Here is a 21,016-nt window from a genome sequence, read left to right as displayed (position 1 = left end):
GCCTTACAGATAAGAAAGGCCTTTCCTTTCTTCCCAGAGAGCTGAACTAAATTCAGACTTATAAACAGTAGTTGTTGGATTTTGGTTTTTTAGGGGGTTTTTTAGGGGTTTTTGTGTGTGTGTGTGTTTTGGTTTTTTTTAATTGGAACAAAACCTAGATGTGAGCTTTGCTAAGTGGAACAAATTTAGTACTGCTTTACTTAAAGCTGAACCTGAACTAGAACTGAACCAAAGTGGATTCGGTTCCCTGTTGCTTTCTTCTAACTGGCTCATTGATTGCTGTAAGTCACATAAAACCTCTCTTGTAAAGTGCTGCACAACTTGTTTTTTCAAACACTGATGTGAACTTCTTGGGGGAAAGGTCCTAGATCAATGCTGAAGTGTCTGCCCAGTTTGTGCTGAGGTTTTGTGTTAAGCTATGTAATTTATTTTTTAATAGCTGTTCTGGGAAGATCTTCCCTTTGAGGCAGTTGAGAGTTTTAGTCAGACCAAGGTATCATTGATACTCCTAACTTTTTTGTTTTAAAATACAGTTGGCTAATAAGGAAGTTCCAGAATCTTTTTTTTTAATAGAGGACTAGAATAGGATTAGCAGGTGAAAACTAAAGGTTGACTTCACATGATCTAAATGTCACCATTTCCTAGCACTTACTTATATCCTGCCTTCAGATATTATTTTACCTCATTTAGGAAGGGCTTGAATTTATGTCACCTCAGTCTTGGATCTTCCAGCTGTTAATCTCCCTGGTTTTTGAGGTCTAAAAATCAGCACCACTATTTGCTTCATTCTTTGTACAGTGACGCTGCGTGGATGTTTTCTGTTGTATACTGTCTTCTGTTTCCCAGAGTATACCTCGCAGGAGGAGAGTGCCAGAAAGGAGTGTTTTGATCATAAAGAGAAGATCATTTACAGGAAATGAGTAGTGTTGCTTTGATATAATAATATGTAAGATTTAATTAAGGGAACTAAGGAAATAAGGATATAATTTTGTAGAAATAAGGAGAAATGTAAGCACAAAAATGTAGTGCACAAAAACTGTTGTGTATGACCAGGGAAAGTATCAGTCTGTCCTAAGGTCCTCTACTTACCCACGTACTTACTGTTATGCAGGTACCTGTTTCATTATGATTGTCTAAAGTATTGTCAAGGTTTCTATTCAGAGGAAATACTATTGCAATTTAGGAGAAACTCCAAATACCTGTGTGGTGAAGTCATCACGTTTTGGTTGATCATATGTGTCAATTAGGAGTTTGGCCTAGGTGTATGAACAAGTGATTATCTGAAATTGTATTCTAGTAAAATAATTTGACAACACTGATCATTTTTAACAGGTAGTAATTAGCTAGCCATGATGTGCTTGAGTCTTGATTCTGTATTCGCTATTTTATTCCTAGGGTTATAGGTAATACCCTTCCTTCTGGTTGCAGTTCTGAAATATGACACAAAAAAATATCCATAAGTCAAGACAATAGATGTCTTTTAAATATTTTGTGGCAGCTAAGTATTTCCCTATGGTTTGGAGAATGCCACTGCACTAATGCATTAAACAATAGATTTTGAGAAGTTTTGTGATGCAATTTCAGGTCAGATCTCATCACATGATGCAATGCCTTTATACTTAAATCAAATAACCATCTGCTTGGGAAAGTGATTGCGGTCCGAACAGTTTCTTTTCTTTTCCTGAAATTAATGTAGCAGATGTTTCAGGTGAATGGCCTTATGCAGACTTCTGTTTTATAGGCAGGTTTACTGTCCTTTCACTAAAAATAAAAGTTGAGCACTGTTAAGTGAACCTCAGCTATTATACTTCATGGTTCTTTGTACTTAATTTTCATTACTATTACTAACATAATATAGCTTCCACTTCTGGTGCAGATACAGTTATAACACAGTGAAATTGTGTTGTGCAACTGACTTATTCCCCGCCTTCATAAGACTTACTAATGGAAGACATTTACATCATCAGAATAACTGTATTGAGTTAAACCAAAAAAACAGAGCACACGTGTGCCTGAAACTCTCGTGCGTCTCCACTGACCTGTTCTCATGCAGAATGCCCTGGATGGTTCATGTGTAGGCAGCCTTATCTCCCAGGGTTATTAACACTCTTTGCTTATGAAGAAATTTCTCTCATTGATTTGTTTCCCTCTCTCATGAATTCTGATGGTAGATATTTAGAAAACGTAACCAGTTTGGGCACGTAATGGTTAAAGACAATACTTAATACCTTGCTCCATACATACTCTCACCACCTAAAGCTTTCAAGAAAGTGAAGATAATCTCTTCCTCCCTTTGATTCAGAGAATCAGACTTGGTTTCATGCAATGACCCTTTTGTGGTCGTCGCATGATACCTTTGCAGTTGTTTGTACTGCTCTGCTGTCTTCTTGCATGTAAATATAGCCATCTGTCCAAGCTCATTTTCTGGGCTCTACCAGAAAATGAACCGTGAACACCCTAGTTCCAGTGCAGTGGTCCATAAAGGTTGTTCTTCCTTGTAATATACAACACAAGTATGTGATTCTGAGTGTGCAGATGTGCATGATTGTGCTCAATTACATGAGCATTTGTGTGTCACCATGCATTCAAAAATGTTCCTCCATTGGTGCCTGGGGGGTCTTGAGTACAGTAGATCATGGAGGATCAAAGTCATATCACATGTGATTCAGGACTCTGCAACTGAATTTCAGTATATGCAATATTAAGTAATGGAAGGATTCTTGTTTTAAAATTGATTTCTGAATACTGTGGTTGTTTCAGCTGACTCTTGTTTTTCCTTGGCTGCTTCTGTTCTGTATTATGTCTGTGCATGTGTCTGGCACTGGAAAGTGTTTGATCTTTTCTGTAGGTCATGCAAGATGTTTGATGTCTTTTTGTTGACTTTTGACTATGAATAAATAAATGATAGAATCCCCTGTGGCAAAAATTTCCAAACTTTTATGTATATCATTGTGGTCAATTACAATGTGGCAAGCTGTGTTACGTTTCTCTGTAATTATAATAATCAAATATGTAACATTCATAATGAAAGGCAGATTTGTGAAGTTTGTGGCAGTGCAGGGACCTGCTTTCTTTGGCCAGAAGAGCAAGATGCTGCGAGGAGGGAAAATCATGGAGACAAACAGATTCTAGGGAAGTTTTCTCAATGTGTTTTCTGGGTTTCCTCATGTATTTAAAAATATAACGTAAAATCTGTTAATTTTCAGATATTACTAAATAAAACTCTTCCAGCTATTTTTCTGACCTTACAGAGCCAATCACAGAGCTATTAATTTTTGGTGAGCTTGCTAGGGATTCAGGTGAGAATCTTGGAGAAGTTTTCAAGTTTCATCTTGCCTCTAGCTGTTGTTTTGGTCAAGAGTTTGCTTCTGTTCCAATAGCAATGGTGTGCTTGAAAGTCTTTAAATGACTTGGTCTGCAGTCATTTTGACTTTATTGAAAAGTGTCACTATCAATGTTTTGTTTTCTGTTAAGTAAGTTAAATACTCCATTGGCTATTTAAATTGAAGCAGATAAATCTTGTGGTTAAATAAGAGATGACCAGCACAGACTCTGTCTCCAGACATTTTCTATTAGATTGCAACTGTTCTGAATTTCCTAACTATTTTCATGGAAATAACAATTGGAAAAGTAAATACCCTAAAAACTGTAACTATAACCCCCCCACACACACACCTTTTCAGACATTTGCTCTTTAAACTGAAACCCTTCCTTCCTTGTTTCAGAAAAGTCTGTTCAAAGAGAATTTTTCTGTTATGCTGTGTTCGGAAAGGGTTAATACACACAGACTTCTCTAGTCCTACAGGACTCAACCATCTGCACCGACAGATCATGTGCTTGGAGGTTTATGCTTTAAGCTATCCAAATAACAGATAATCCTAGAACATCACAACAAGAGGTGCAAAGCAGGTTTTATGATTTAATTCTTTCTGTTTCTGTTGCTTATACTGTCCATTTAGGTTTATACCATTGCCAAAATCCTAAACAGCTTTGTGGTTGAAGGGGTTTTTTTGCTGTATTTCATTTACTGTCTAGCTGAGGAACATCAGAGTAAAACTTACTCAACCTTGGTGGTGTTAGGAAGTTCAGTCATGGAAAAATGCATTTGTCTAGTCATTGTTTATTCCAGATCTGAGGTGTCAATGTCTATCCTTAATTTTCTCTCGGGAGTCGAGTTTAAATGAGTACAGTGCACCTAATCTTATGTGATGTTCTTGCGTTGGAATGTAGGCAGCTGATGGACTCTGTTATGATAAAATAAAAACCTGTGGTAGTGGGGCACTGAGCCACTGAAGGGAGATGTTTATCACTTGTGTATAACAGCTCTCAGTTTGCTCCATAAAGAGTGTAAAATCTCTATATTGGTGTGATCAGCCAGCATGAAAAAGGTACTCCCAAATGTTGATGGAATGCTTCAGGCTGTACAGCAATCAAGAATGTAAAATCTTCATATTGGAATATGAAGCATCAGTGCCACCCAAATAACTGCATAGAATATTCTAATCTTCCTCACCATAATATGATTACAGATAGTGTGTGGTTTCTTTAGCAAATTCTTAGTTGAAGGGAATCCTGTTCAAGGAACAGGAAAATCCTGGATTGTATTTTTTGGGGGTGGAAGTTATACCTCGCACCTGAGGAGGAAAATGGTAAACCTCTACGTGAGCTTTTTTCCCTTCTCTTTAGAAGGATGCTTAGGAGTTGCATAAGAATTGTAATGCTTTTGGAAATGCTGCACAGAAATTGCTAAGCAATTTTTTTTGTTTGATCTTGGTTTTACTGATAAGTATTAACTGAATGGAAATGAAAGGAAATTGTCTCCTAAATATGTACCTATTAAAGTTGTTGGCTTTGGGTTTTTGTTGTGGGTTTGGTTTGTATTTGTTTTTTCTTTTAACGTAGTATTTGGGCATCTCTGGTATTACAGGAAGATAATATAGGGTATGGGGATGGTTAGACTAGATGATCTTGGAGGTCTTTTCTAATCTTAATGATTCTATGATTCTATAAGATGGGATGTGTATAGCTTGAAGCATGGGCCTCCAGAGATCAGAGTTCACTTCTTCGTTAACCGTACTTCTTGTATGATTTTCTGGCAAGTCATTTAGTCTAGCTTGTGCCTTTGGGAGTATCTCATTTTACAGATGGGGAACTGTCTCAGAAGGCTGTTGAAAATAAAATCCATTAATGACTGTGAAACTATATAAATGCCTTCAATATGCTGAAACTTGGCAATGGTTTCAACACTGGGGTTTTTTCCCTCTGAAAGTATGTCTGGTTTTATGGGTGGTTGCCTTTTGTTCCCTGAAACAGGCTACTAATACGCTTTATTCATGCCTGGAGTTTTTCAAGATCTGTGCTGCTTTCCAGCGATCGTTGTACTAATCTCAGTACACTGTCACACAAGGATTATTTTGGCAATATAAAAGTTGTTTAAAGTACCTTTACGATTAATCTTACTTGCACCTACTGAAGCTCTGTATTTTAATAAATGTCACAGCAATGGCATGGGCCAGTAACAGGATAAAACACTTTGGTGATCAAACACTTTGCTCAGTGATACTTGTAACATCTTTTGTTGCATGCAGAGAATGTGGCTGTGGATGTGCAAGGCATATATTTCGCAACGTGCCTTGCTTATAGCAAAGCGGCTCTTGCATCAGCTCCTCTGTCCCATCCCTACTTTGCATCTTGACTTGTTTACTGTTGTCCATTTGAACAGTCATGTCTCTTTAGAGATCCTCTCATAGTGTCTCTGTGTGTATAAATGCTTGGCTGCATTCAGAGAGAAGTATTTTTAGTCAAAGAGAAGGGTCAGAATCAGAACTGCAGCGATCAGGCTATTTCCGTTGCTTTCAAGGATGCCTGTTGGATTCAGCAGAATTTGGCAAGTCATTCTGTTTCTGATTACATGTGTCTAAGGGCATTTCATGTGTGACAACGTTCAGGACATTTGGTGAAAAAAATAATGGAAATTTCAGCTTGTGCTATATGCATCTTTTGTTATTTCTAATGTGACATTGATTAGTCTCCACCTTCCAAGTGTAGTTGCATGTGTGGATTGAAAGAAAAAGCATGTAGTTCATATTCTATTCATTTGACGTTTCGGAGGTATTTATACCATTAATGTTTCTAGGCATTAAATTGGAAATGAGACTTGAATCAGTCCTTTTCATTCTATACTTGCTTTGATACATGAAAGACATGAGGTGAGAGAAAGGATTCCTATCGGTTCAGGGGATTTTGGGTTTTTTTGGTGATGTTCTTTTTGTAGGCAAGGTCAGCTGAACAGCCAGCTTCTGGTAGAAGTACTAGCTCATGTGACCGATGAGACTGTCAGCATAGGTACTTACTGAAATGAAACACGGGTATTTTATAAATCTAAAAATAAAAGTGTGTCTGTTTCATTTGCATTGGTATTACAATGTTTGAAGTCTGAAAGATACTTTTTTTTTCTAAAAGAGACTCCCTTTTCTAAGTACCTCATTCTGCTTTGAGCATTAGCAAAAATTCTGAATCAAAATCAGTGAGCAGTATTTCTAATGAATTGTGTATGAAAACACTCCACTTGATGGATAATGGCAACTTGGGTGCAGTGCTCCAGTGGGTTTTTGTTGAGTTGCTTCCAATGCTGTTTGTACTCAAATGGGCACAACAGATTTTTGGGATGGTGATCACCAACTCCTCCAGGTGCGTGATTCTTTGAAGGGATGGTGTTGAGGTTTTGCATGTGTGTGTGCACATTGGGATTTGACCTGCACAAAGTATTTTACTGAGAGCTTAATCAAACAGTATATAGTGCTGATACAAACAGAGCATTAGACATGCCTGTCTGCAATACAGCCATCTGTTGAGTGCTATATAGCAGTTTTTCAAAAGCCTCCCTCAGCATAGACATCAAAGTGTATTCATGCACCTGTGCCTCTGATCTTCTAATACTTTTTTATTTAAAACTGCAAAGGGAGAGGAACAGTATTTCAAGATTAGTAGCTTTATTTAAAAACCAAACAACAAAACCCAACCCCCTAAAACTCCCCCACAAAACTCATGCTGACGGTTCACAAATCATTAAAAATGCCTATACTTGCATATTCAACACTTCATTTATGGAAAAACACTCAACCATGCTTTCATTTTCCTCTCCTCCTTTGAGTAACCCCTGGCCTTGCTAACACCTATTTCCTGCCCCTCTGTTTACAATATAGCTGCTGAGATTATTTTCTTTATCAGTTGGTCTGATGACATGGTGGATGCCCCATCCCTGGAGGTGTTCAAGGCCAGGATGGATGGGGCCCCAGGCAATCTTGTGTAGCTCCAGGCCTGGAGGTTGGTGGCCCTGCCTGTGGCAGGGGTTTTGGAACTGTATGATCCTTGGGGTCCCTTCCAACTCAGACCATTCTATGATTCCATGGGCCAGTGAAATCCTGTACCTTGAAAGGCACAGAAGCGTTTTTGTGAGAAGCAGGAGCCTCTGATGAATTCAGCAGCAGAGGTGTCCTGACATGGACACCGCAGGTGATGAGACAAAAAGGTGGCCCCATGGAACTACCCACTGAATGAAGATAGACAAAGCCTGGCATGGCTGTGAGCTTTTGGTATCTCCTTTTCCTCACTCACTTGCTAATTTGCAAAGACCAGCAGATTGGTCTCCAAGGTGTTAGTGTGAATTGGTGATCTCCTGGTTATCATCGTGTTCAGACCTAGTGCTTGATGTTGTTCATGGCTTTGCAGGCAGCTCAGTACCATTTGTGGATACCAGCAAAGCATGACTCTCCAGGAACCCAGATGGCCTGGGGGAGGCTGCTGTGATGCCTCCTTGAGCTTGCTTCTGGCTGGAGCGGTGGGACACAGGAAAGGCCCTGGTAGAGAAGGCCCCTTGAGGCATCCTAGACAGTGGGAATGCAGTTTTATCCGTGTGCTTTACTTTCTAAATTAGAATGGAAATATAGTATTAATGTACACCACATTGCTTGACTCAGTTTCTGAAATTGTGTGACAACTGCTATGTGACAGTAAGTGCTAAGAATGGCTTAGTGTTTTAGTTAGTTTAATTTTTGAGAGATGGGTGGTTGCAAAAATTGTCTGCAGTGTGTAGGGCACCATTAATATATTCAAATCCAGCAGTATTTAGAGTTGCTGATGAAATGTGTGGTAAAATACTGGAGGATTTGTAATGAGCTCCTCATTGTGATGCTTAAACATACAGGAACTTATTCTCACAGTCCATGAAATCTTGAAGTACAGCAGCTTGATACTATGCTCCTGTATATCATGCTAAGTGAAAGTGATCTCTACAAGAGCAAAGACTCCTTAAAATCTACCAGAATGGTGCAGAAATAAACAAATTCTGTATTTCAGAAAAAGAGAATAAAGCATGTATTTCTTCCAGTGAGGATACAAAGGGAGTATTATAAACACGTGTTAACCGTCCGTACAAGCTGTGTGTGTTGATTTCCTCCATTCTGTGACCAGAGCTGTTCTGTCTTGCTAGGATCTGAACAGACCACAGTGTTGTTTTTCACATTTGCATAGCTGGGTTCAGTATAAATTACAGCTTAAAAGTTATTTGATACTATCAGTTAACTTTCTTCCTTGTCTCCGTGGAAGCAGTGGTATAAATGTATGGCAGAACAGTGCTGAAATACTTGATCTGTAAAATTCACTGAGCTGAAGCTAAGGGCACACACCTTTTTTGTGGTGGTGTTTTGGGTTTTTTTTTACACTTCGGTTAAGGTGCAGAATCCTTAACACATCTTTGCAAAAGGGGGTTCTGTTGGTATCTGTGTGATTGTTTCAGCTGCCTGCAAGGTTAAACCGTGACAGAACTGTAGACCTGCCCATATGTCCTGCCTATACTTTGGCTTCACAAGTTTTAGAAACTGTTTCCTGCATGTGCAGCCTCTTGTGTTCTGAGCCATTCTAAGTTGTCTTCTAATTTTCTTCTTGATTGCAGATTGACTTGGAGCCAGAAGGGAGAGTGTATGTCATCATAGACCTTTCAGGATCATCAGGTGAAGGTAGGGACTTCCAGTATTTTATCTTGGTTCTGTCATGAATGGAATCTTCCAACAACCTCTATAATGGAAGTATTAGAGGAGGTGCTGTGCCAAAATCCTCTCAAACTGGTATAAGCTCAAGTGAAAGTGAACACATTTTGATGTATCTGCCTGTGAGTTAATGAGCAGTTGCAGTTCATCTTACCCTGTTAATCACTGATGGTAACAATACTAGCCAGAAGGACAGTAATGAAATGAGAATAGTTTAGTAGTATTCGTTTCCAGAAGAAGCTTCCAAATTCTTATTTTTGGAAGAATGCTAACTATTATGTAGCTAGAAATTATAAGATATTAAAGGTGGTAGGGAGGGAAGAGTTCGGTTTTCAAATTATTCTAATGTTTTGTGGCTTTTGTACTAAATGTTTTTTTTTTTCAAGCAATGGCAAAAAGATTATAGTAAGAGGTGGTTTTCATTCTTATGACACAGCAGTTACATGTTGGGGGAAAAAAGAGGAAGGAGAAATAATATTGATTAAAATCTTAAAATAGTTCTCTGCTGTTGAGAACAGTCAGGTGTTATGCTGTAGGACTAAGAATTTATGAAGAAGCAAATCTGTACCTTAGTCATGCTCTCAATGACAGCCTGACCTGCTGAAGTGGCCTAGATGGCAGATGTTTTGTTTTGATTTTAGTTTGATTATTTTAAATGATGTCCACCGATCAGCTTTTCCCAGTAGTTCATACAGCTCTGCTATAATCAGGGTTGATATTGGTTCACAGTACATAAAGAAGATTCACATAAACCCCAATTTTATGAAATGAAATTATTTTGCCTGGCACAGTTAAAAAAACAGTGGAAGAACGCATTTGTATTTCTGTTTGTTGTAATGAATTGCTGTGCTCTGACCGATTACTAACAGTAATGCAGATATCCTCTGCATTTTATTCTTCCTGCATATTGAAGAAAATACCAGTTTAATCATCATGAAGATATTTTAGCATAACTTGCTTATTGGCTTAGCAATGATGGAGCTAAAATATGGTTAAAGGTGTTGGTGTGGTTCTGTCATAAGGCAGGTAGATGTTCTTCCAACCTTCCATTGTTAGTTAATTGATATCCAGATGAGCATAGTGTTACTATTCCATCACAAGATGTTTTTAGCTATGTCAGGTTGTTTAAGAGTAGGAAGAATCATGTTATGATGTTGTTCAAAAGTTCCTTATAACATTTTATATAGGAAAAGAAAAAATGCCTATGCTAGTGCTTCCTATGTTACAGATTTATAGAACTGCTTTGATTGGAAAAGACCTTGAGATCTAGTCCAACTGTCAGCCTAACACTGCCAAGTCCACTACTAAACTGTGACCCTAAACACCAGGTCTACACGTCTTTTAAATAACTCCATGGATGATGACTTAGCCAGTTACTTGTGTGGCCTGTTCCAGTGCCTGACAACCCTTGAGTGAAGGAACACAGTACTCGAGGTGTGGCCTCACCAGTGCAGTGTACATGGGGATGATCACTCCCCTAGCCCTGCTGGCCATGCTGCTTCTGATACAAGATGCAGATGTGTGTCATGCATTACCTTGTGACACTTGAAAAATGCCTGGAAAGGAATCTGGGGAACTAGAATCTCTGTAGCTACATTAGCATTGAAGGGGAACACTCAAAGGGAAACAGGGCACTGAGTGAAAACAGCTTATGAAATGTTGTCTTATGGGAAGTCCTTGGGAAAGACCAAGAGGCTTTAGCTAGGGTGGATCTGGTAGAACTATAGAGAAGTTAGTGTGCTTACAAAATGCAGTAGGACTTAGATAGTTTTAGAGGTTTCCCATACAATTAAATAACCATAGTAAAGTGTTGTGTAGAAATATCACACAACTCTCTAGGAAAGGTACGATTTTTCTCACAAGGGAAATTCAACCAGGTTTGCACAACCATTTGTAAACAGTTTTTACAAAGCTTTGTTACAAATGTAATGAAATCCTATTTTTGATTGCTTATTAGTTCTGAGGTCTACCTAATTTTGGATGAGTCTCCTCACACTTCTGCAGTCTTAAGTGAAGCACTAAACCCACAAGGAAAATAACTTGGTCTATATGTTTCATATGCTCACTTCGTTTGATCCATATGTATATAAATATGTATGTAAGTAGAATAGATCTAATATATGTTTTTTGTTCTTCAATGGGGCAGTTCACTGTAGTTGATTTGTATTTGCTAAGTATGAAAGAAATGCGAGGTTAAGGTTAGACTAAATGCATGATTTCAGAGTCCAGGGTTGGTTGAGGTGATAGCTACTCTTGACCTAGATTTTTTTAACCAGGGTTGTGTTTTTGAACTCTAGTCTTCATTGTGAATAGCAAAAGAGTACATAACCTTTTCTTTGTCTTGCATAAATGGGTACCACTATGTTGCCTCAGGTTCTTAAAGGGAGTGGAACCTGGTGATTGATGAAAATAATTTTAACTGGAGGAAGCAACCATAGTGCATATTTCTCAGCAGGTTTTTTTTAAGAAGCAATTAAAAAAATCTCAGCCACTGAGATGCAGTAAATACTTGCTAACCAGTATTGTCTTGTAATTCTGTGTACTCAAAATTGAATTACACACAGGTTCTAATTATCAACAGTCAGCAATGTAACTTCAGTTATTTGATGCTTCTAAAAGATTTTTAAGATATAAAGATTGTGGTTTGGTGTAACTGATTTAAGATTAGTTGAATATGGGCAGAGAGCTTTGTCCTCTCTTAAATTGCCTCAAAGAAGCAAAAGTCCTAATTTTGCAAGCAAACCCTTGTGTGGATAATTGCTATACAAACTGAAAGTTCACATATAAAATCCCAAGTGGTGGGTAAAGTAGAAAGGCCTCATTATTAGCATATTCTCGGTAGTTTTTGTAAGCTTATAGGTAATATTGACATAAGATGATGTTACCATACAGCTCTTAAAATTCAGTTGTCCCTTAGTTACCAAACTGCTTATCCCTCTGCACTGTTTGCACTTGCGTGGCAAGACAACGTAAACAGGTCATTGTTATAAGCTGACTTCCTCATCAAAAGTACACAACTTCTCTTCCTCCTTCCCCCTCCTCTAGACTGAATCATTCATGGGCTTTCATCACTTGTGTGGCTTAAGTGTACAGAGCAGGTAAAAATATTAATAGGATACAGAGGCAAAGAGTACTTCTGCCTCTTCTCCTCACATTGAGACAGGTTTGTGGAGAGCCACCCTTAGGTATTAATATCAGCACCTGGCAGGTAGCTTTGTGTGGAACTGTAGAATGAAGTGTTGGGTTACTACAGTCTTGCAAATTTTCTTCCATTCTGAAGACAACCTACAAATCCATGGATGTTCTCTGCCACTTCCTGTATTGTGACATTCCCTTCAGAGGGCACCTGAAGGAGAAGCTCTACTTTTCCAGCAGAAATGGTGCATTTGTGAGTGGGCAGCAGAAAAAAGGTTAGAAAACACAAATGCTAAAGTCTGAAAAGTGGAAAGCAAACAACATAAAAAGCCCTTATGGCAACAAGTCCATCAGAAATGTTTTTATCTTTTTTTTTTTTTTAACACTAATCCTGTTTTGGAGCCTGCTTATAGCTTCTGAATGTTTGTTCTGCACTGAGAGGGGAGGGTGAGTAACTATTTATTTTAGCAATCTTTACTAAATTCTGTAGTAGGAACTGTCTGGCCCACATACTGAAAAGAAAATGCTAAATTAACCTTTCATTTGTCATGCACAAAGTGGTGTTTCAAAATTAGGATTTAAATTTTGGATAAAATTTCATCATCCCATGTTGTGCTTTCAAAACCAGTCCTGCAAAATATTCCAGTGTGCTTTTGCTGATGGGGGTGTAGAAAGAGGGAGAGAAAACAGCTCTCAAAATAAATTTTTAAAAATTCTTCATTTCAAACAATGTAATCAATATTTCTGTAACACTTGTGACTCAGGTCTTACCCCTGCAGATCAGTTTTGGCATAAAGTGTAATTTGCCTTCTATAGATTTATGTTGTTTAAAATGGTTCTGTCCATTCAGAGTAAACATGCATCTGTTTCCCACAAATGGAAACAGCTGTGTCAGTGGAAACTTTCCAAATGCAGATCCATATGGAGGTACCCATTCACAGGGTAAAATAACTGCAACAGTTAATACATAGAGGTCTGAATATAAAAATATGTGTTTATAATTTTAATGTTTTATTGTGCTTTTTAAGTATTGATAAATAATAACAGCCCACTCATAACTTGTAAGGGATGATCTAAAACCAAATCCCTTTGGCCAAACCAAGAAATGGAGCTTCCATTGACCTGACACAGCATCATGTAGTATTGCTTGGAGTTTTGGTTAACTTCTTTGAGCTGTGCTGTATGGAAGAACATAGGATATTTAAGAATAAGTGGTTCTGATAATGTCCTTTTGTAGAGCAGTTAAAAATATGGGGGGTGGTGGTTACTCTCTGAGAATAGTTTGTCAAACTTGCAAAGCGTGTGATCAGTCAATTCTGCTTTTAACCAAATGTTTGGTTAGTCCCCTTATATATATAAAGTTATAAGAAAACCAAGGTTTGTAGTAGACGGGTGTTTGTAAGAAGTAATTAGCTTGGGAAAACTCAATCATGCTTATTCTCTGTTAATCCATAATACACATCTGATGATTGCATGTGTTTTTAATCTTGCATCTTCAACTTTTGCCAGAGCAATGGAGAAAGGTGTGCCTGTGCATCAGTCTTTGGATGAATGGGAGACTATAAAACATGCTTTTTTATTCATTTCTTCAGTGCTGCTTCTTTGAGGTCATAGTGATTTTTCTATGTTAATTCAGTGTTGCTCTAGTGTATGTATTTTCTAGGCTGAAATGCACTCATTTATTAGCAGTGTTTTTTGATCTATTTTAGTGCTTATAGAATTTTGTGAGTGAAGTTTGTTGAATCATTTCAGAGCTCCTGTGTAGCTGAATAATGATCCAAATGCAGACTGAAAGTTTATCATAGAATCACAGAAACACAGACTGGTTTGGGTTGGAAGAGACCTCAAAGATCATCTAGTTCCAACCCCCTGCCATGGACAGGGACATCTTCCATTAGATCAGGTTGCCCAAAGCTTCATCCATCCTGACCCTAAACACTTCCAGGAATGGGGCTTCCACAGCCTCTCTGAGAAACTTGTTCCAGAACCTCACCATCCTCATAGTAAAGAATTTCTTCCTAAAAATCTAACCTAAACATACCCTCTTTCAGCTTGAAGCCATTATCCCTTGTCCTATTGCTACACTCCCTGGTGAACAGGGGATGTTATTGTTTTAAACTATTACGTTTAAAACATAATTGATACAACACTGATTCAGTTTATAAACTGGAATAAAAGATGGCAATCAAGTGGATAAGAGAGGCAAATTGCCTCACAAGTGATTAAAACGCCTTTTAACGAAGTCAGTTTTATATAGACTGAAAGACAGATGCTGCTGTATTTAAAAGCTTGAGACAGCCTTGCTGCATTTGTCACTGTAGATTTCTTTTTCCTTTGGAATTACTGGTTTATGTGTGACACAAATGTATAGCTACTTACGGTAGCTTTCTACCAACTTGCAAATTAAGTTACCATTTGCAGTATGTCAGTATTGAATCAACTGCAGCATGACTTCAGAATGACTGTAGCACATTAGAGGATTTTTTTATAGGCACCTGTTATACATTTAACAAAAATAAGAACTATTCAAACCTCTTTTTCTATATACTGTGTTTAATGCATTGTAACGATTATTTATCCTTGTTAGATGTCCCTATTTGTATTATGCAGTTGGCTTTCTATACAATTATAGATTCCGCATTTTAGAGTGGGCAGTTAAATTGCAGTAAAGCACCACAGCTCATGCTGGAGGTTGTAGGTCTGTAGAAATTAGCCTGTTTGGAAGTTTTTGGTTATGTCTACAAGTTAAATACAAAAGATGGCATCATCGAATACATTAATCTTCAGATTCAGCTGTTTGTAAGATACTTAATTTCTTCAGGATGCTGAACTTAATGTGATACTTAACAATAAAGCCTGTTAGCTGAAGTCATGCAAGTATTTTGTGAATGCAAGTCATCTTGTTCACATTGATTATTTGACCTTTTGCATTGACAATTCAAAAAAAAAAAAAAAGCTCTTTTACTTGCAAGCTCTGAGTCTTGCAATTGCAATTACTGCTGATTAGAGTGTGTTATAGCAAAAGTTCTGCAGGAAAACAGAAAATACTATCAGTAGTAGCAGGGTATGCCCCTTAAAGCAATTTTGGGTCTCATACTTGGTACAGCTTGTTAATCAAAATATGCACAAGATTTGTTCCAGGCATCCAGCTTTGGTAGAACCAGTACAGCAAGAAAAACATGTCTTTCTATTCCATGTTGTAGCATCTTTCTGTGAATATCTGTTAGTAAAAAGCACTCCATGGGTTGAAATCTGTCACTACAATTCCTGGTGTATGCATTTGGCAGAGGTTTTATTCCTTAGACTATTTTGTACTTATCATCATCAGTTATGTTTCTTATGCTAAAAAAGCTGAGAAAATGAGATCCGCTAGTGCAAGGCACTGCGGGGACAGAGAACAGTAGAAGGTGCTTACCCAGAAATGTGAAAATCTAAATGACATATGTCCAGGAACTAGTCTTTTTGCTTGATAGTTTCAAGAACTTGTGTTGAGTGGTGTTTTCTTTCATTAATGTCTTCTAACTGACATGGATTGGAGAGGGGGGTTGCTATCTCTGTTGTTATATGAGGACATATTTGGTGCTGCTGAAAGGTTTTTCAGACCATAATGTAGTTTCTGGTAGCCATCAACTGCTGATCTTCAGGTGTTAAACAGGCTGTGAAAGAAGCCTATATGACTAGGTAGATATATTCAGCTGAAGGTCTTACTCCTATTGGTGGAAAGCAGCTCACCTCTTTCCAGAAGCTTTTCTTGGTTTTTTTTTTAGAAGTTACAAATTGTACTTCGTTACCATTGATAGAACCTCTTCTATCTCTGGCCCACCTATTCTCTCTCTAAAAGAAAGTTCTGATTTGATCACTGACTCTTCACTGCAAATAATTGAGTTTTAAGATTTCAGCCTTCTCTATTGTCTTACTTTTGTCTGTGATAGTTTAACTGCTTGTTTACAAAAGCATTACCTCTTTCCTTGATTTTTTTTTTTGCTTTATAAATGAGAAGATGGATGTATAACAACTCATGTGTTGATGGTAAAAGGAAGAATCACAGAGTCCCTTAACTTCACTGCAGAGACCTTGTTATCTCATTCTGCAACCCAAAACTGGATGAGCACTCAACACACAAACCCATCCTGACCTTCCTCTGTATTTTAATGTCTGAGAGGAAGCTGATCTGCTGAAAGTGACTTAGGAAGAGCCATATAGAGTTTGTGGAGAGGCAGAGGGTGGAGTCTGTGCTGCCCTCAGGGGAGCCCGGCCCCAAGAAGCCTCTGCAGCTTCTGGAGTGCCGAAGGTGGAGTGGAAAGGATTTGCGTGAATGGGTCTGTTGTGGCATTGGAGCATTCAGTATTTCAAGGATAAGATGTAAAGCATCTGTGAAAGAAGGTTGTTGCTTTATACCTGGAAACCTATTTACCAAGACTCAGGGACACATGCATATTATATTTTTACAGTCAAGGCTGGGGCTTTTCTGAGTTAAAATGATCTGAAACTGAACAGGACAGTGCAGAACTGGCAGTGCTAGCTGGATGTTGTCTGTCTTCAGTCACTTGTCTCAGGTAGGTTTATGACTTAGAGCTCTTTCACAAGTGCAGCTCCCCCAGAAGATCTCAGGAATATTGTGTGCTAGGGGAGATAAGGCTTGAAGCGTCCCTATTGAGTACCTTTTCTCCCTCCCCAGTGTAAAGCAAAATACCCAATTAGAGAAACCAACCACACACTTGTTGCTCTATTCAGTCTCAGTAAGGAGGACTCCTCCTTCTGAAGGTCTGATCTCATTTATTCGCAAACTGGGTACTACACTAGCTTTTTGGTTCTCCTTCTGCAGGCTTCCTTGCTCTATCAGAACAACCGCCAGCAGTCATGTGTGTGCCAACTTCAAATGTGACCTGAATCTTTGTCAAAACTCATTATGCTGTATCTCAATTGAGAACGTTATTTCCTTTGAAGCTTTGTTTTTACATAGATAGGGTTTGGGGGATTGTTTTTTCCCCATTCAGCTTTTCATTTCTTCAGTACCAAAAGATCAGCACTCATTCAAATCACAAGTGAGGAAAAAAGGCAAAATCAAAAAAATAGAAGAAGCTTAAACTGATATGCAAAATTTTTTCTTTCTACTATGCCTTCATTCCCTCTTCCTAGGAGGGATATTTCAAAACTATTACTCACATGTCTTTTGGGTCTTGTTTGGTTTAATCTTAAAATACCTTTGTGCTGAAGTGGGGATGCTTTTTACAAAAATGAAATTTTTGTGCTAGGTTTCTTTCTTTCTTGTCTTGGAACTATTAGTCTATTTTATGACTGTGTTTACAACTGGAACAAATCTTTGCCCATCCAGATCTTGAGTTTCTACTTTGTTTATTAAAAAAAGGCAGAAAAACCCTAACAACCACCCAAGCATTGTGTTTATATTAACATGGAAACTTGAAGGTTATGATGCTCAGCCAAATACCTTTTTCATATCTCAGATGAAGAACTTTAACTTTTTATAGGAAGAGATTAATTTAATGTTAATCGATAACTGTAATTCATCTGACTGTGGCGCATGTTTGCTTGTTGATGTGGCAAGTGGTGTGTTTCTCTTTAAATAAAATTTCACCTGTTGGCATGGGATCTGAAAGCAAGAGGTCTGTGTGTTGTTACCCAAATGGCAGTAACTGGAAAGCCTGAGAGGAGGAGCTGTGAAATAAAAGTGAGAGTCCCTATTAAGTTCTTTGCTCTTGCAAGTTAACACTGACTTCAGTAATGGCACAGACATTTGATTGGGAAAATGAACCTTTTCAAAACCCACATTCTTTTTAAAGGTGGCTACAAATCAATACATGTTGACAATCCAGCCTGTTGATATATGACCCTTTTAAACTGCTCAGCTCATTGAAGAGATTCTCCAAAGGGTGCTTATGTAATTTTGACTTTGTGTGGCAAATGCCTTCATAACGAACATCTCTCTCTGGATTGTGTCCAGTTAGCTGATGGAACATCTGGTAAGCATTGTGTGTTTGTAATAAGCCCTTACTGTATAAAGCTGGCTCAAGCTTTTCAGGCAAAGATCGATGACCTTTTCTTGGCAGGCTTGTAGCTGTTTGCCAAAGCAAGTGCTTTGCAGGGAGCAAGGCGCTAGTAGAAGATTTGGTTTAAAGGCGCCTTTGTATTGTATGTAAGAGTTTGTACTTGTGCAAGAAAAAATTGCATTAGACTGAAATAGAAAAGTAATGAAACTCATACATGTACTGTGTTCGAAACTGCTGTCCCACTCTTCTCCATTTATGTAGTAAAAGCTCCCATTTCCACATGTTGTTGTGTGTGTCCCCCCTAATAAAACGGTACAAAGCCTTTGGAATAGGCATGTTTAATTTTACCACTGCACGTGCCTTGGGTGTGTTTTGAACACAACTGGAGAAGAGTATAAAATAAAAAACTATACTGATGTTTTCACACTAAGTGAAACAAAATAGCAATAAGATTTGAAATAAAGGTTTTTTTGAAACCTAATATATAGCTTTTATAATGGAAAATGTGACAGAGTAATCCAATGCTCATTGTATAGCATGCTATGATGTGAAAAATATTTATATTTTATATTTTTTGCTGTACATCATAAAAAATGTAACCTATGCAATATTATGATTTGTAAGTGTTTTGTTCTACACTTCTGTTGTTGCAGTGGTGTGCTCTAAATTGATCTGTTCCCTCTTCACCCTTACACTCCTCAACAGCAGTCAAGTCTGTTTATTGTTAGTATTAATTGGTATGGGGATGAATAGATGAGGTAATACATACATTAAAGACAGGTCTAGCCATGTTTCTGGCTGTTTCATATACTAGTGAGGCTTTAAACTTTTGGAGTGTTAATGCCTGTTGTGAATAGGGTTCACCAAATGTTTCCTGCCTTCAACATAGCCTAAATATCTCCTTTTATTTTAAAAGTGAGTTCTACAGTAGTGTAAACACCAGGAGTCTCAAAAGCTGTATATTTTTGAGTATAGTCTTGAAGGGCTAAAATACTTGCTTGTCTGCTACAGGATCTTAAATCACATCAGTCTTTTGTGCTTTCCATTTAGGAAGAGTGAGCAATATTTAAAATCTGTGTTGCATAATGTGGAGCTTCAGTAAAGAGAAAACAAGACAGTTGAGAAGTTAAGACATTATACTGCAAATCAGCCAAACTTGCACTTGCTGTTGCTTTTGTTTTGAGGTAATGATTGTGGAGTACAGTGAGTGTCCCAATAACTGGAGATTAAAGGTAAAGTAATAACACTACCATGACTTAGGTGAACATGGCCATCATTAAGAGGGTCTGTTGGACTCTTGCCACTGGATGTTCGCTGCTGTTAAGTATGGGTGTTTCTTTATGCCCATTAGTGAGTGGTAGGACATTCTTTATACTGTTGGAGAATAAAGCAAATTTATAATCTCAGTATTCTATAAGTGAAGTAAATCCATAGCTAAAAATATTTTATTGTGTATGTAAGTGAAAAGAGCTGCATACAAGAGGCCAGTAGTTCTGTTGGTCAGAAGCTTTGCTGTCAGGTTTTGCAGGCTACACAGCATCTGTGCTCATAATTTATAGACCTTCCTTCTGTCATAGATCTTTGAGGCATATCGTTATCTAAATGTGTGGATTTTGCAGTGCCAAAGTATAATGAATACATTCGAACTTTGTTATTCCAAACAACAGTCATGTAGCTTTGTGTTGGTTTGGTTTTTTCTTTAAAGATTTTGCTAATCATAACATGTTCTTGGAAATGTCTCTGTGAAGGCATCTGCAAGTGTCAGTGCCATATTAATTCTATGTATTACTCTCAGAAAACAGTATGGCTTGTGAGATTTGCTATCGCTGCTTCTCCTTCCACCAGCCCCTGCCTCACCTTCATGAAGATACAATTTGGCTGAAAGAATATAAATACTCTGGTGAACTCTTGCTGTGTATAGTAGGGGTTACCTCTAAACCAGTGAGGTAGAGCAGTTAATTTTCAGTAGGTATCTTTATCTGCCCTTCAGAATTTAGTTTTTTCTTTTCTCTGCTAGAGCCTCGTCATGGGGTGCTTTGTACCTGTGGGGGGGAAATTCTTTTGCCATTATAAAAGGCAGTCTCTGGACATAAAAGTAACTGGGTAGAGAACTTGTGTATTCCTTGTGTGTTAGAGCTTTTAAAAGGAAACTTCAAAGAAAGCAAGATATAAGTCCAAAAAGGAAGATGATGCTGTTTCATCATTTCTCTGGATTTTCAAGAGGGCTTTGCTAAGGCAAGTATCACATGCTGAAACACTCTTGATTTAAACACCACCTAGTCCTTTGTCTTATTTTCTTATGTTATGACTTTTAGCTTGCTTTTGTTATTTCTGTGATGTTTCTTTTAATGTGTTCTTCAAAAACAGTGAATTATATGTGACAACAGGAATAACATAAAATGCATATTTTAATCGGTAGTAGTGGCTTTAACAAGCCAACCACCTGAAATGTTAGACTTAGACCTATTGCATGCGATTTCTCTTTATACTAAGGCTGCTGTATATTTCTCAGAAACTGTATTTCTGTAACACACACTAAACTTATCTATTAATAAATAGGGAAGCAATATCAGAATCCAAAGAAAAAAACCCTGAATAAATCTGATGAGTTCTAATTAACTCCATTTTGCCCAAGTGGGGCTTCTTCCTCCAAGATAAAACAGATAGAAAAATCAATTTTATACTAGTGTTGTACAGGAACGTGGACAAATACACTTTTTCTAATTACTTCTCTGTTTCAGATTACCAGGTCAGTACCAGGAAACTGAATCTTTCCAATTAATTCTGAAACATGTGCTTCTCTTCTTTTATTAGATTGTGTTTTAA

At 37.8% G+C, this 21,016-nt stretch overlaps 1 protein-coding gene across 1 annotated transcript in view; it reads left to right on the top strand.

Moving 5' to 3' along the window:
* PRKCE (protein kinase C epsilon) overlaps nucleotides 1-21,016 on the top strand; it is a gene marked incomplete at its 3' end in the record, with an annotated part of 287,241 nt that overhangs the window by 91,875 nt on the left and 174,350 nt on the right. Inside the window, exon 2 of the mRNA XM_084261984.1 lies at nucleotides 8,954-9,017. Within this exon, the coding sequence (XP_084118110.1) occupies nucleotides 8,954-9,017 (64 nt within the window). The remainder of the gene's footprint in view (nucleotides 1-8,953; nucleotides 9,018-21,016) is intronic.

This window comes from Gallinula chloropus, assembly GCF_964237585.1.
Source record: "Gallinula chloropus genome assembly, chromosome: 3".
Lineage (NCBI taxonomy): Eukaryota > Metazoa > Chordata > Aves > Gruiformes > Rallidae > Gallinula > Gallinula chloropus.
The sequence above is the reverse complement of the archived record's forward strand: the minus strand, read 5'-3'. Positions and strand labels throughout refer to the sequence as shown.